Source organism: Gavialis gangeticus, unplaced genomic scaffold (genome assembly GCF_001723915.1).
Source record: "Gavialis gangeticus isolate Ggan-Ray unplaced genomic scaffold, GavGan_comp1, whole genome shotgun sequence".
In the NCBI taxonomy this organism is placed as follows: domain Eukaryota; kingdom Metazoa; phylum Chordata; order Crocodylia; family Gavialidae; genus Gavialis; species Gavialis gangeticus.
In genome coordinates, this window is record NW_017729007.1 from 12,073,162 (window position 1) to 12,088,384 (window position 15,223).

The following is a 15,223-nucleotide window of genomic DNA, read 5'->3' on the forward strand; positions in this document are numbered from 1 at the left end:
GTGGGGGTGGGGGTGGGGGAGGGTGTGTGGCAAAAAGTGAAAGATTAAAGGGACTGCTGTGTAGTGCATTTCTGCCATGATTTAGGTTGGTCCCTAGTCATAATTGCTATAGATATCTTGTCCAACCCTCAAATGTGTGAAAGTTGGGAAATTAACGCCTGAGAACTGTATTCATTTCATTCATGACATGAATCCTACATCCACACTGTGCTGCTGCATTCTGATATTATTTTAGAACTCTGGAAACAGTGTGTGTGGTGCTTTCTAAGTATATGCACATTATATTCCATGATCCAGAAAGGTTTCTCAAGCAGCACATTTGAGGATGATTTATTTCACTTTGTGGGAGATTAAAACCATTCACCTTCTAATTAGCATCTTAATGATATAACCATTATGGTTATATAACCATCACTAAGATGCTAATAGATAGTTATACAACCGTTGAGAGAGATTTTAACTTCTCAGATATTCAAAGTGTGTAGTCTTACAGTAAAACTGTAGCAGCATTCAGGAGTATCTTGCCATGACAGTCTAACAGTCCTGGAGGAGAAAGAGGGGACTTATTTTCTAGAAATGTATAGAAAAGGACTGGATATAATGCAGACCTTAAATCTGGAGCATGATAAATTGATGGTTAAACTTTTGGTCCCACTAAAGTCGGTGAGATTTTACTAAAATGTGAGAGGGTTACTTCCTTTTCTGGAAACCATCACAGAGTTGTGATTTTTAAGTCTCTCTCTTGTGTTTCATAATCCATGTTTGTAAAATACAAAAAAATGGTTTTATAATCTTTAAAGCACACCATGTTCCAGCTGGAAGACAATTTGCAGAAACTGAGTTTTTTATGATAAATAATGTGTGTATTTATATTATTTAATCTCTCTTTGTAAATATAGCACTTTCTTAATGAATGTTTACCAGGACAGTAAGCACGAACCATAACCTTATTCATTTTCCTAAACATGAGAAATCCTGCTGAGATCAGTGGATTACACTGGGATTCGCCACATTAATTAAATTAATAAAATGGGATTATGCTATGGGAGTGGTTCTCAACCCTTTTCGCATAGACTCACGTCTTGAGTCTAAACAGCACCATTTAATTTTGACTTCCATTTTGCCATTTCAAAGGGACAGTGTATTTTCATCATTTCATTTCATTTCGAAGCACTATTCCGTTTTGTTTAGTCAAAACTGTTTCACTGTTTCATCATGTTTTAATGTGTTTTGATGTTTCACCCATAGGTTATAATGGGGAATCATGAAAATGTCTAACACTTTGTTATTTCTTGCCTGATTTGAATGCAGTTTGCAGGGATGGTAGGCCCTTCTGAGGGCATGAAGTCTGCCAAGTTTCCAGGAGATAGGTTTAGAGGTTTCCGGGAAACTGCACCTCAAACTGTTCAAAGCAAAACGCGTGACACATCCCGAGTGCAGATCTGAGGCCCCAGAGCAGGAGGGTTGTGGGGCTGTGTCAGACTCCTCTTGAGGGTGCAGGCCTCTGGATCTGCATGTGGGATGAGAGGAGGCTGCCGCTGCCATCTGGGACCGGCGCTGGGCACAGCCCATGCCCAGCACTGGGGAAGATTGCTGCTGCCACTGGTCCCAGGTAGGAGCGGCAGCAGCAGCCTTCTCTCATCTGGTGCGCAGATCCAGGGGCCCACACCCTTGGGAGGGCTGTGGGGCTGTGCTGGACTCCCTCCAGGGGTGCTGACCCCCAGATCTGCACACCGGATAACAGAAGGCTGCCACCACTGCCTGGGGCCAGCGGCAGCAGCAATTTTCCTGGCAATGAGTACAGGCTGCACCCGGCACTGATCCCAGGCAGCAGCGGCTGCCTCTTCTCATCTGGTGCTCAGATTGGGGGGCCTGCATCCCTAGGAGGAGTGTAGCACAGCCCTGCAGCCCCTACGGGGCAGGCAGGCCCCCAGATCTGTGCACTGGATGAGAGGAGGCTGCTGCTGCCACCTGGGACTGGCAGTGAAGCCAGGTAAACCCAGCTTTAAAACTCAGAACAGTTCAAAACTTTCAAAACCCTAATTTCATTTCAAAGCTGTTTCGAAGCCTTTTGTTTCATTTTGATTTCGCTGTTTCAAGCTGAAAATGTGTTGAAACAGCTTTGAAACTCACCCCTCTGAAATTTTGCAGGGCTCTACAAAACACCCCTTTCTAGACTTGAGGCATCCCTTGGAAAATGTCAGATTCTAGTTTTCATATGATTTTTGACCACAGAAAAAACACTAGAACAATTTTTCTGTTGCAAAGAACTCAGAAGGACCACAACAGGTCAGAATGTTTTTAACGCTATGAATTCCTATTTGAAATCTCTGGGTTTACCTTGTGAGTTATATTTGGACACCGAACAGTGTATGGCAGTGTTGAAAGGATTTTGTGGCACCCCAGGTGTCCTTGGCACCCTGGATGAGAATCATTTTGCTGTGGTAACTATTCTAACAAGCTTGCTGCCTTTTTGAAAATGTAATGCAAAACAAATGAATAATGCTAGCAATTAGAGAGGTGGAGGCTGAAAACTTCTTATATACCCATACCTATCATGGTTTTTAGCACTTGGAGGTGCAGTTAGGTCCCTCTCTTGGCAATTGCTAGTGTTACTCATATTGAATGAGATTTGGTGCTCAGTTCTATTGTCCTTTTAGGTCCGGCTGCTGCAAACCAAGCTTCATGGACATGTCTGTGTGCTCACATGGTGCTCATTTTACTTTCAGCATTAGGGCAGTTCAGCTTTCATGATATGGTCTTTAGATTAGGTTCTTGATTGCATTTTATGTTGCAAAATGGTTATGTTGTTTTTCTTTTTCTCTTTTATAGAGCTAAAGAAGGGGTGTTCAGAAGAGTTGTCTTTTTCCCCCAAACTGGACAAATATAAGCTGACAAGATTTTTAGCAGAAAAGGCAATCAGGGTATATATGTTTAACTGTAGTTTTTAGTGATTTGTTTATCCAGTTCACACCAATTCCAACACTTGTTTTGTTTAGAACTGTGTTTTCAGATTGGCTACCATTAACCAAGATGTTTTTACAAGCGTAAATAACTGCTAAGTTATGGCTAAAATTGTGTTTACTACTATTAGTATATTTAAAACTATCTTTTTAGTCTATCCAAGGCTATAGTGCAGATGGAAATTGTACTAGCATGTGAACATGTTCTTCAGAGCTTGTGAACTTGTTCTTCTTATGCTGAACTGTAATGCATTTACTTTTATACTGGAACTTATCTAACTGGTGACTACCAGCTATTCTGAATTCTGTGACTGGAAGAGAAGAATAAATGAGCAGGAGAATGAATGGACCAAATTATCTAACGCTTAGAAAAGCAGATGATTGTTGTCTCTTAAAAATCTATGTTGTATTTATTTAGATGTATACATATACATGGTGTCATTTGTTAATTTGGAGTTCACTGTTACTTTGGCTTTCCCAAAATGACAACTAGCTTATGTTTCCACTGTGCTAACCAGCCCCTTTTTATTGGAAAAAGCCTGTTTTCTCGTACTGGGAAATACTTGGTAAGACTGCCTTCAGGGCAAGTATTGTGCTTCTGTCTACTGACAGTCAGTAGACTATCAGTTGTTCCCATGTGTCAGTAGAGAGCTTTTAGCTCACAGATGTATCATGGATACGACTTTCGTGTTTCCACTCTTATTTCCAAAATATGACACTTACAGCTGCAAAGCCATCACCATCATCTCTGGTGTAGACCTTATATGTAAAAGACAACCCACACTGATTTTCATTTAAAACTTCATGATTTTCATTTAGAATATTTTGTCTGCAATTTCAGGAAAAGAAAATTTTTGCCATTTGTGGACCCTATCCAGTAATTCGGGCAAGTTTAAGGAAAAAAGGATGGGTGGAGAAAAAACTTCCCCTCAAGAGTGATTTACAGGACAATAAGGCTGACACTTATGATGCTGATGACGAAGGTGACAGAAAGAATGGTAGCGTATCTCAATCGCTTCTTTTTCAACATGATGAGTAAATAATTTTATGTCAGATGTTTTATCCTGTTTGGATTTTTTTTCTTATTTGCTCAGATATCCAGGAGCAAGACATTAATGCTGCTTTCAATATCTGCTGCTTTGAACACCTTTTTCCCCACAGGGGAGATTTGGATGCTTTGTTCTCCTCACAAAAACTGACATATGCACTAATTTACAGAAGGACAAAAGAGGTTGGAAAGCACCACGAAGGGAAAACCCTTCTAAATTTAGACCTACCTACTCAGAATCCTTCACTTCTCTCCAATTCTTTCACTTCTCTGTACCCTCCTGAACTATAGCTCTTTGTTGGGGTTTCCCATCCATGTCAAGGCATAACTGAAGGCAGAATTTGATCTACAGAATCTGTATTATTGGGGCTAAAGCCAAATAGAGTGCCTCCAGACTCACCGTTCATAGACTGAGTTGGCTAATCTGACAGTTCAGAAACACACATTTTCGCTGGAATCTGAATATATTTCATCTGTCGTCACTGAGGGGTGATAAAAGTGCAACAGTTCAGTGTACTTTTTTGATTAGAAAAAGGGTAAAGCAGACAAGTCAAGAATGACATTTTGTGCCATGAGGGGAGTTCATCCTAATTGCATGGAAATGCAGGAAAGAAGTATATTTTTCTGGAGCAGAAGAAATGAAGAGTGCCATACTTCTAGCCTCAGGAACTTTTGTTGTCATGGATACAACATCCTTTCCTGCACTTTGAAATTTATATTGTCAAGGCATTCCTCTTCTTATTTGTGTCAGCCATGCCCTTCTTGAATCATTGCTATAATTGTACTTGCACTTACTTTGTTTCCTAGTTTTGAGGAAATTAGATTATTTAAGTAACTAGATGTAGTTTTAATTTAATTTAAGAAGTTATACAGAGGCAGCATATACATTACATGGATTGTCCCATTAAGTTATCACTTATCCCTTGTTCTGCTGAAAGTAATAATAGTATTTTGTATATGTGCTAAGTTTCATCTAAGGATTTTAAAGTTGTTTGCAAATACTAATATATTAAATCTAGTAACAATGTTGGAGGAAGTTCAGTATAATGTTCCCCATTTTTCAAATGGGGAGACAGAGGTAGAAAGAGATTATGCAATTTTACAAGGTGACAAGAGCATAGACATTACATCACTTGAGCATAACCTATGGTGTATCTGCTAAGGTGTCCTATCTCCAACAATTTCCAATATTAGCTGTTTTAGAGGTAGGTGTCAACAGCTTTTAGTGGACAGTTAATAATCGAAGTAACCTCAAGATCAAAGATATAGTTGAGAATAACAAATTAGAAGTCTGTCTATTGCTCTAGCCAACAGACGGCACGACTTTAACAGTAATATCTCATGGTGATTCAGCCTTGGGCAGTGGATGTACACAAATGATCCCCAGCACTGAAGACTATAAGTGGCACTGCTTGTACCTATTTTATTGGTTATGTTGGCCAAACTTAGCAAGGCCCTGTTTCTGGTCATTTTGCCAAACTAATAACTTGGGCTGGAATTTTTCACGACCAGCATCTGCCTGAGACTGAACTTTCAGAAAGGTTTAGGTAAAATAATTTAGCCACTTTTAGGCACCTCCATATGTGCATATTAATGCAAAGCAACAAACTCTTGTGCATATTGTGCTGGAGTTTATTGCTCATGAGTGCCATGTATGCTTGGGACTGCAGCACAAGACTGCTGCATGCTTGGGACTTCAGCACATCTACATGTATGCTTGGGACTGCAGCAGTTTGAGCTGGGTTGGAGCAGCCCTGGCTGGCAGGCGGTCTCGGGGGTTAGTCCAGGAAATGTTTGAGGCAAGGCAACTTTTGTAGTTGAGAGAGTTGTTTGACAAGTTTTAAGTGCTCATCCTTAGGTCACTTGATGCCAGAAAGCTTGTACTTCAGGTCTTCCAACTATACAGTTGATCCAGTTAAAGGTATCACTAAAAAGCCTTGCCTCATTGATATCTACCTCTGTTACAGATTTTTGAATGTGGGTAGTGAATAAGGCAGGGAATTGAAGAAAGAAAAAAGATGGTCTCAGAGTTAAGGGCACTGAAAAAATCCATTTCTTCAGGGAAGCAAACCTTGCTTTTGTGACATGAAGCAAGTCACTTAAGCCAGATTTTTCACAGGTGGCCATTAACTCTGTGCCTTCCTTATTTTCTGGGTTCCCAATTTAAGAGTTGCATGGTCTGATTTGTAGAAAGTGTTTAGTACCCTGATCTGCAAGCTGAAGGTAACAGGAGCTGGGGTTGAAGAACAAAATGTATTCTGAAAAATCAGGTCCTAGGCAATTCAAATTGGGCATTCCATATTACTGAACATTTATGACTTAAATTCTTCGTGTCCCAGTTCCCCCCATCAATAAAATGGAAATAGCACCTTCCCTCATCTTATAGGGTTGTTGTGAAAATAAATTCATGCCTGTAAGACACTCGGATACTGTAGGGGTAAAGGTCATAAGTCCATAAGGAAATGAACAATTACATTGTCAGACTAGTGCTCTAATAATGTGCAGTAAATAAAGTATGGAACAACTTTTAACAATGAAGTTAAAACAAAGATATTGAACAACTACCCATTCAGTGAATGAAGCACAGTCTACTCTGGTGCACTAAATGAAGCATGGGTCATGTGGAAAATACAGTATATGGTCATGTAGTTAAAAATAGTATCATGATGTATACGTCAAAGTAGCCAAATTCAGGTTGTACAAGCAGTGTTCATTCTGACATCTCCCAGATTTTGGAAGCTTAGCTCTGAAACTTTAATGCTCCTTTAATGTATTTTTTTTGTAATTTGTTAAAAAAATACTTGATGGTACTAATGTACTAATCAAGGAGATAAAATAAATATGGAGCATCTTCTATGGAGCATGTAGTTTGTTTCTCAAAATCCAAGAGGAAGACTGGACATCTCGCCTATTTCTAGCTCTCTCTATAATGAGCCCATCTTGTGTGGCTGCTCAAATCTTCCTTTAAAACAGTATATACCTATATATCTCATATTGTTATATGTTTTCTAAAGGCAAAAGAAATGTCTTGCATGAAGAAGTGTCCTGCTTTGAGAAGTCAGATGATGTTCATGATATAATGGTAGGTTGACATACACGTTGCCTTTCTTCTTGGAATATATCTTAGTTATAAGAATAAGTCTTAATTACGATAACATTGTTTTGTTTTGTTCCATTCAGTTAGCTTATTTCTGCCATGCAACCACAAAGGGACAAATTATGCTGAAAATAGTGGAGATTTATAAGACAGGAATTTGCTTGGTGGATAGCAAATCAATAGTGAATTAATGTGCACATATATTAGGAAGAATTTGTCCCCTTAATATATTTTGTGGTCCAGCAAACTAATATTCAGTGCCTGCCGGATGTATATACAGTTGCTATTGACTTAATTGTACATACAGTTAACAGTGCACTTTCCATTCAGGGAATTTGCTTCACTGACTTACCAACTACTCATTTAACAGGCATTTACACAGTAAATTGTCATCATGATTAAGGGAACCACATGGCCTTGATCCAACTGCATACTCATTGAACTCTTTCCACTGATTGCAGGGGAAGACAATGGGAGGATAGTCTCTGTGCTTTTTTGGTATTCTTTCTTATTTAGTTTGTCATTTATTGCTCCCTAAAGTTAATTGACTGACATTCTACAATAAAGAAAATTACATACATTGTGGGTTATATGGTTGTTCACTGCTTTCTCATATCAAAACTTCATCAAGTTATTTTGGCCAGTTCTCATATGTCTCTCACTACTCAAACAGTGCTGGAACACAAGGATGTAAATCACTACAGCAACTCTGAGAAGGTCTGTGAGTGAATGGATGATCAAATTATCAGTGATTCTACTACTCTGAACAAATCCGCAAAGACAGTCAGAATGGCCCAACAAAAAAACGGAGTTTGAGTGGAGAATAGGGAGCATTCAAAGAAAACATTTTTTACTATTTTGGGGAGCAGAGGTGTGGGGGGAGCTGGGAATTTCTCAAAAAATATTTTTGAGCTATATGCAGTCCTAGAGCCTTGAAATCTCAACTACACTGTAGGAAGTGGAGTGTGTCAGCATGTGCATTTAAATTGACCCTCCTTACTCTTAGAAATTCACTTTGGATGTGCTATATACAACAGATAGAGTTAATATGACTGTATTGTATATTATATTATAATATGACTGTGACTGTACATATTCTCCTAATGCTAAATTGTCATAGGTGCCTCATCTCCTAGCTTCCTTTGTCCACTAAACAAATATAAATCCTGGTTATCATTTTGATTAATTGAAGACGATTGTTTGCTACTGGACGTATTGATAAAGGGTTCCTTGGACTTAAATCTGTAGAATTATAATATAGATTCTTTTTTTGTGCTAGTCTAGGTTGGTAAGAAATGAAGAGCCGTCCTTTTTTTGGACTATAAAAAAGGATGCTGTTAATTACCGTGACTTACATTTTGATCAGATGCTGAATCATTATGCAAGAACTGGCTCTTTTACAACTAAAGTAAGTATGTTGTTAACCTGACTTGCCCTTAGTCTGTTCCCCACAATGTACCCTAGGAACGGTACTTGTATTCAATTTAGTAAACAGAGTATAAGATAAACTGGTACATGAGCAATAGTTTAAATCGATTAAATTTGTTTTCATTTATTTCTTGACATAGGAAGTTAAAGCTAAAGGCTTTACATATGTGGAACCAGATTCATTCTTGGTTATGCACAAAAGTTTAATTTTTCTCTAGTATTAGCAATATATAACCAGAGGGAGATGCCAGATTTTGCAAAGGAGAAATATCAATATACTCAGCTCTAAATCATACGAGGTCCCAGTCTTTCAGTGAGTATTTTCATGGAGCCCCATTGACTTAATTTGGGCTCCTTGTGATATTCATGACTCTCTGCTTTTATAGATCCAACTGCAGGATCAGGGCTCAAGCAAGCTGTTTGCTAAACACATGGTATAATACTGACAGCTTTAGCCATGGACTGACATGAGTTGGGTGATATGGTATTGAAGGGAAGCTAGCTATTAGCAACTACTTGTTTGTTTATGCGATTTTTTTTTTTTTTTTTGCCAGTGGCAACAATACTTTTTAAGAGAAGTATGGCACCTTTTTGTTTATTGCTGTATTTTCTGTGATACAACATTTCCCCAAATAAAACATGCACCTTGTTTTTGGAAGGTAGAATATTTCGTTTTTGGTGAAGAAAACAGCTTCCTCACTTAAACCATGCACCCCAATTTGGGGGGGCTGATTTTGAGGGAAAAGGTGCATGTTGTATGTGAGAAAATACAGCAATATTTCAATTTAACTTGCATATAGATTCATTATTCCACATCAGTCTTATTGTAATAATTTCTCAATTAATTAACTCATTCTTGGAATCCCCTCAAAAGAGACCCTGACCAGCTTTTCCAAAGGCTATGTACTTGATTAAATACAATGAAGTTTTAGGTCCCTAATTTGGAATTATTGTCAAAATTCAGGGTCAGCTTCACTGGTGTGAACAACCCTGATGAAGGTAGTCGCAGAAGGATAGCGAATAAAGACTTCATAATTGTTATATAGAAAGAGCTGATCATCTAACAACAGCAGGAGGAATCAATGAAACAAGAGGAAGGGAAAAACAGATTGGGAGAGGTAGTCTTTCAGGGGCTGGCTTCAACTATTAAAGCCCTAACTGGCTTATGAAAGGCTGTCTCCCACCTTGTGCGATTTTTACCAGTCATACAGGTAGCTAAGGTGCTTTTGCTGGTCCTGCCTTGCTCCATTTGAAGAAAGTTGAAAGCAGATATCCTGAGTTACAAAACTTACCCCCTTGGTCCACCACGGCTAAATTATTTTTAACCTCACTGTCACATTGCAGAGCTCAACTTTCCATCCAGGCATTAATCCCCCAACTCAGCAAGATGCTTGCACATGTCCAGATTAGGCATGTTTTGCTGGATTTGAGAGAAGGGATTACTGAGTAGGGAATGTAATTAGGAGGGTGAGATGCCAATATCCTTATACGTGTAATATAGTGGGCAGCCTGTTTATTATGCTGAGTAATGATGCATGGTTGTCAGTGTTGTGTGTTATAAGGTGTTTGGGGGAACAGTTAAGCCCTAGGTTAATAGAATTACATTCTTTATACATTGAAAGAATTTATACATAAATTTTAGTGGAGGTTGAGATAATCTTGTTTATTCTCATTATGTGTGTGGGAGGGAAATAGCAAACCAAGTTTACATGCAGTTTAATATGTTTATTATTTTCCTTAAGATTGGGCTTTGTTTGAATCTAAGAAACTTGCCATGGTACGTGCAAGCTAATCCAAATACCTTCTTCCCTCGCTGTTATGGTATTTGCATGGATGTTGAGAAACAGGATTTTATAGGTAAGTCACATGAGTCTCAGTGTTAAGTCTTAAAACTTGGTTAAGGAAGATGCTGAGCACTTTGGCTTAGATCGGGGTGGGCAATTATTTGGGCCTGCGGACCACATACGGAGTTTTGGGGAGCTGTAGCAGGCACCCTCTCCCTACCCAATAACAGCCCAGAGCCCGGGTCCCGGGCTGTGCACGTGGGCTTTGGCTGGTCTGGAGCTGGTCTGCTCTGGTTGGGGTGGGTCCGGGGTGGGTGTGGGATGTGCTGGGCCAGGGCCTGGGTTGTGTGCGTGGGTCTCTGCTAGTATCCATGGGGCTGGGGCCAGTGGTAGTGGCAGCCAGAAGGAGGCGCCACCACCTGGGCTGCTTGGAAGTGGAGTCCAGCTGTGGATCCACCCCAGCCCCACTGCACATCCAGGGGTGGCAGGATGCACCATGGACCAAACGGCGCCTGGGTTAGGTAGGACCAAGAGACCAAGTCCCCACGTGAGTCGGATCCGGCCCGTGGGCCATACTTGGCTCACGCCTGGCCTACGTAGATCACAACCCTGCTGCACCTATCACTTGAAACCTTCCAATAGCCCTACTGAACTTAAACATAAAAGTATTTCTAAAATGTAGTGCTGGAGCAGTGAGGACCCTTCAGTGTTAAGTCCATACAACCAAATTACCCCACCCAACTTCCTGGGAAGCCCCCATTCAAAAATATGCACTAACTAAATCTGTCCTGATCACAGGTACACGGGGATAAATCCAATCTCACAGTTACTGGATACATCTGATATTCATTGGCAGTAACACTTGGTAAAAGCAGCAATTTCTTACCAGCAATATGTCCTGTACCAGATTTTTGCATGACACTCTAGAACAGCAACACTGAGGAACTGCACAGGGCCCTGGCACATTGTTAGTAACTGAATACACTGTAAAAAAATGGATGTGAAGATGTTCACCTTTAAAATACTTAATTTATTCTCTGGGTCTTTCAGAAACGTGGAATAGATTAATCATCCATTTATCAAATTTTAGCAAATAAGACATGATTTACAAAGCAGAGGAGTTCTGGCCTAAAGACATAAATATTTCTATAGGATGAAATTATTTCCTTATTTTTATTTTTAAACTGAGGTTTTGATAATAGAGTTCACATGTATAAATCTCTTATTATGATGCTGGAATCTTTTAATGATGTGAATAGAAGTGTCAGTGACATGTCCAGTTTATGAGCTATTTTGAAAAAAAGCAGGAAAACTACTCTTTTTTTTTTTATAGGTATTAATCTTCCTTGCTTCACTAAAAATGTTATGTCACTTGACTACAAGTTGAAAAGGGTTGTCTGTTGCCAAAACCAAATCTGTTAAAAATTTCAAGAAATATTTAATTCTCAAGAGTGTAGAAAGCTAAAGTTGTGACAAAAATGTTATGTTGGATTAATGCTAAGTAGAAAGTTTAAATAAATGTATATGTAAAGTAGAGGGATCTTGATAATTACCTGTGACCAAGAAGTATGGCTGCAAGGAGGTAGAAGGGTTCAAGATGGTTTTTGTGCGCTGCAGTTTGTGCTGCCAGTTCCATCCTTGGCCCAAATTCTGCTTTAAGTTACCTTCACCATCAATGGCCTGAAGCACCAGCTAGTGTTGTCTGAGATCCTTGCCAACACCTCCACTGCTAGGGTATATTTTCTTTGGCTAGATATATCAGATTAAATCTTCTTTGCTTTGCTGGTGCAGTGTTAAGTGGCTGCAGTGCAAAGGAGAATATGAGCAAAAATTTGCATATTATCTGTTCTTTTTACAGTAAAAGAATTGTGGTCTGGAAAAATGACTCTTTTAATTGGATTTAATATTTCAAAAGACACATTTCCTCCTCTGTTCAGGTCTACTGGCAATCCTTTTAAAATAATAACATTGCGCTACATGCTAAAGAATGCATTGTAAACATATTTATTTGTGCATATATTCTATATGCAGAAAAGTGTAGCTCCACAAAGTATTAGCAATTTTTTATGGCATTTTCAGATTTTCAAGCTTCATTTCTAAGTAAATTCTTCCCTTTTTTTTAACGAGATGCTTCAGATGGATGCATACTGATTCATGCTGGGTAGAGGAACTTCAAAAGATTTTTTTTTGGAGTTTGCTTCAGGTCAGATACGCTGCCCAGAACTTAGAAATTATTCAAAGCTTTGCTGAACTTTCTGAGCACTCTAGTCACACAAACTGCATTTCTTAGAACTCCTTGCTCACATTGGTTCTGCTTGTAGATCACCTTGGTGGTGAGGTCTGACATTCTTTTGGCTTCCTTTGGATTTATTAAAGGAGTTGTGGCCTGTCTCATTATTACCCTTATTTCCCTTTTTCCCCCCCCCAAATGATTTTCTGACCTTTAGGGGTGTTTTCTTGTTCCCTGTGGTCACCTATCCCATGGTGTCCTCAGAGTGCTGACCAGTAGGCATTGCTATTCCTTCAGATTCATGGTGTTGGAAACATTCTGTGGGTTGGCAACCATGATGAAACCATTTTCCACTTTTCGTCCATAGGACTAAGAAATATTTTGTTGCTCACATTTTGCTGTCTCTTTAAACTCATTGCAATGTCCACTAGGCATATCTAGTAACAGAAAGCAAACGGACTTTTTTGTATCCAGCATCAACATCCTTCTTACACAAGAGCTGCAAATAAACTTCTACAACTGCAACCTAAGAGGGGGCTACCAACTTGTAACTAGTACAGACCACTTTTCTTAAGCGACTACTAGGTTTTTTGCTTTTAGCAAAAAAGACTGATATATAGAATGGAAAGCAGATAGTACTTGTACTAAGCAATGTTTCTCACATAGTCCTTATGACAATTGTGTCCTTCTAACAAGTGTTAGCAGTTTGTCTGTGTAATGGAACACAAACTAAAATAGTATGTCATTTATTTCAGAGGACTACAGGAATACAGCAGCATCTAACATATTAAAGTGGGTCGTTAGTTTTAATGTCTGCAATAAAAAAACACAGAAGACTAAAGAAAAAGGTTGTAAAGAAGATGTAGGTCAGAAGAAAGGTATTTCTGAAATATCAGCAAAGTAACACTACAAAGTTAGTTGTACAGAAAAAGGGCCAAGGAGTAGCTTGCACATCTGTAATTAGCGCATGTTTCAGAGGCAAACATTGTCTTTTTACTGCAATAAATATAGTGATCAATGTTCAAAAGTTATTTTTAAGCAACAGCTTCCATAGTTATGGCAACATTTATTTCTGACACGTTGTTTTGTGATGGATATGATTTGTCTACAGAAATTTAAAGCATTTTCATCTCTAGTGTATGTCAGCCTTATTTAAAGGGTGCAGAATAATTTGAAAATTTTTACTTTTTGTCTATTGCTTCGTTGTATCTTTGAGGCTCAAAAGAGCTTGTAATTCCCCTTTTGTTTTTTGCAAATACATATTTTAATATATCGTAAGAGCTTATGCCTGAAACTAGGTTGCTGTTAAAGTCATTTACAGTGATTTTTGTGGATGGCCCTTCAAAGTCAATACTTTGCTCTTAAGTTCAGAGGGTGGATCAGGAATTGTGGCTGGCATTTTCAGTGGTGGAGAGGGACAGAAGCAGGGAGCTATGAACCTAATCCAAAGTATGTATTCGGGAACTTTCCCAAATAAGAAAAATGTCAGGCAGCTGTGCCTTTTTGGCATAGATATGAGTTGGGTACTCTACAGTGATTTTCATCTTGGCTTAGAGTGAGGAATTTGAAAAGTCAGGCCATCTCAGGTGTGCTTAAGTCTGTAGGGACTAGCTTTAGTTGCTTTCTGATGCAGGGTCATTGTTACAGAAGCTAACCCAGAGGAGCTTGAGACAAGAAAGAATGTCTGCTAATAAAAGGTAGACAGAGGTGTTGAATTCTAGAAATGCTTACTTACTAAAACTTCTAGGGCATACAGACTAAACTGAAGAAAAACATAAGAAAAACAGATAAAAACACTGGCTTTTCACATTCAGTAAACTCAAACAGGCTGCAAATAGGAGATTCCCTGTAAGTTGTTGAAAACTTGGTCCTCTAATCATATGTATGATCACAAAAAGTATACATACCTATCTGATAGTGTCAAAAACATTTTATTTTTTAGGTTCTGAGTGTTCTGATGAAAATGTCAAGCAGCTTCCTGGAAAACTAATAGACATGGCTTGCAATGCATGTGAGATCTACCTTGGGCGAATGGAACACAAGGACATCGACACAGCAGTGAACTCTTCTGCCACACTCAATGAGGAGGAATGGAATGAATTAGTTGAACAGTACTACTCTCTGGTTCAGTAAGCTTTTACTATAAGAGTCAACTCTTTTGTTTCAAAGCCCTGATTAACAGCTAGATATAATACAATTAGTCATCATGAATAATACTATATCTGACCAGGATCCCCAGCTGAAGGAAATGCTTCAACATGAATAATCTCTCACAGTCCAGTCCTAAATGTAAACTCAAGTTGGAAATGACTAACTGTATAATTAGTATCTGTCAAACTCTTAATTTTAATAAAAATAGTAATCTCTACTCCTACAACTCTACGCATCCATGACTCCTTGTACTTTGTAAACAAGGTCAAATCTTCAGACTATAACAAGTGGAATCAAAAGTGTAGCACAGCAACTCTACACAACAGTTCAGAATGGGAAGGAGAAAATTAGGACTTACAGGAAGTATTTATGTAAGCAGCATGGAATTTTTATGAGGCTCAAAAATGGGACAGTTTGTTACAGCTCATGGGGAATCTCTTGGCAAAATAAATTTTTGTCAAAAAATGAACCTGCACTTGAAACATTGAAACCTACACTTTTCATAGAAACTTTTGTTTTAAT

General features: G+C 38.8%; 1 protein-coding gene across 1 annotated transcript in view; it reads left to right on the forward strand.

The window, feature by feature from the left end:
- TTLL8 (tubulin tyrosine ligase like 8) overlaps positions 1–15,223 on the forward strand; it is a 38,424-nt gene that overhangs the window by 4,462 nt on the left and 18,739 nt on the right. Inside the window, exons 2-8 of the mRNA XM_019509250.1 lie at positions 2,833–2,924; positions 3,805–3,961; positions 7,050–7,093; positions 8,388–8,516; positions 10,279–10,393; positions 13,306–13,428; positions 14,493–14,679. Coding sequence (XP_019364795.1) covers positions 2,833–2,924; positions 3,805–3,961; positions 7,050–7,093; positions 8,388–8,516; positions 10,279–10,393; positions 13,306–13,428; positions 14,493–14,679 — 847 coding nt within the window. The remainder of the gene's footprint in view (positions 1–2,832; positions 2,925–3,804; positions 3,962–7,049; positions 7,094–8,387; positions 8,517–10,278; positions 10,394–13,305; positions 13,429–14,492; positions 14,680–15,223) is intronic.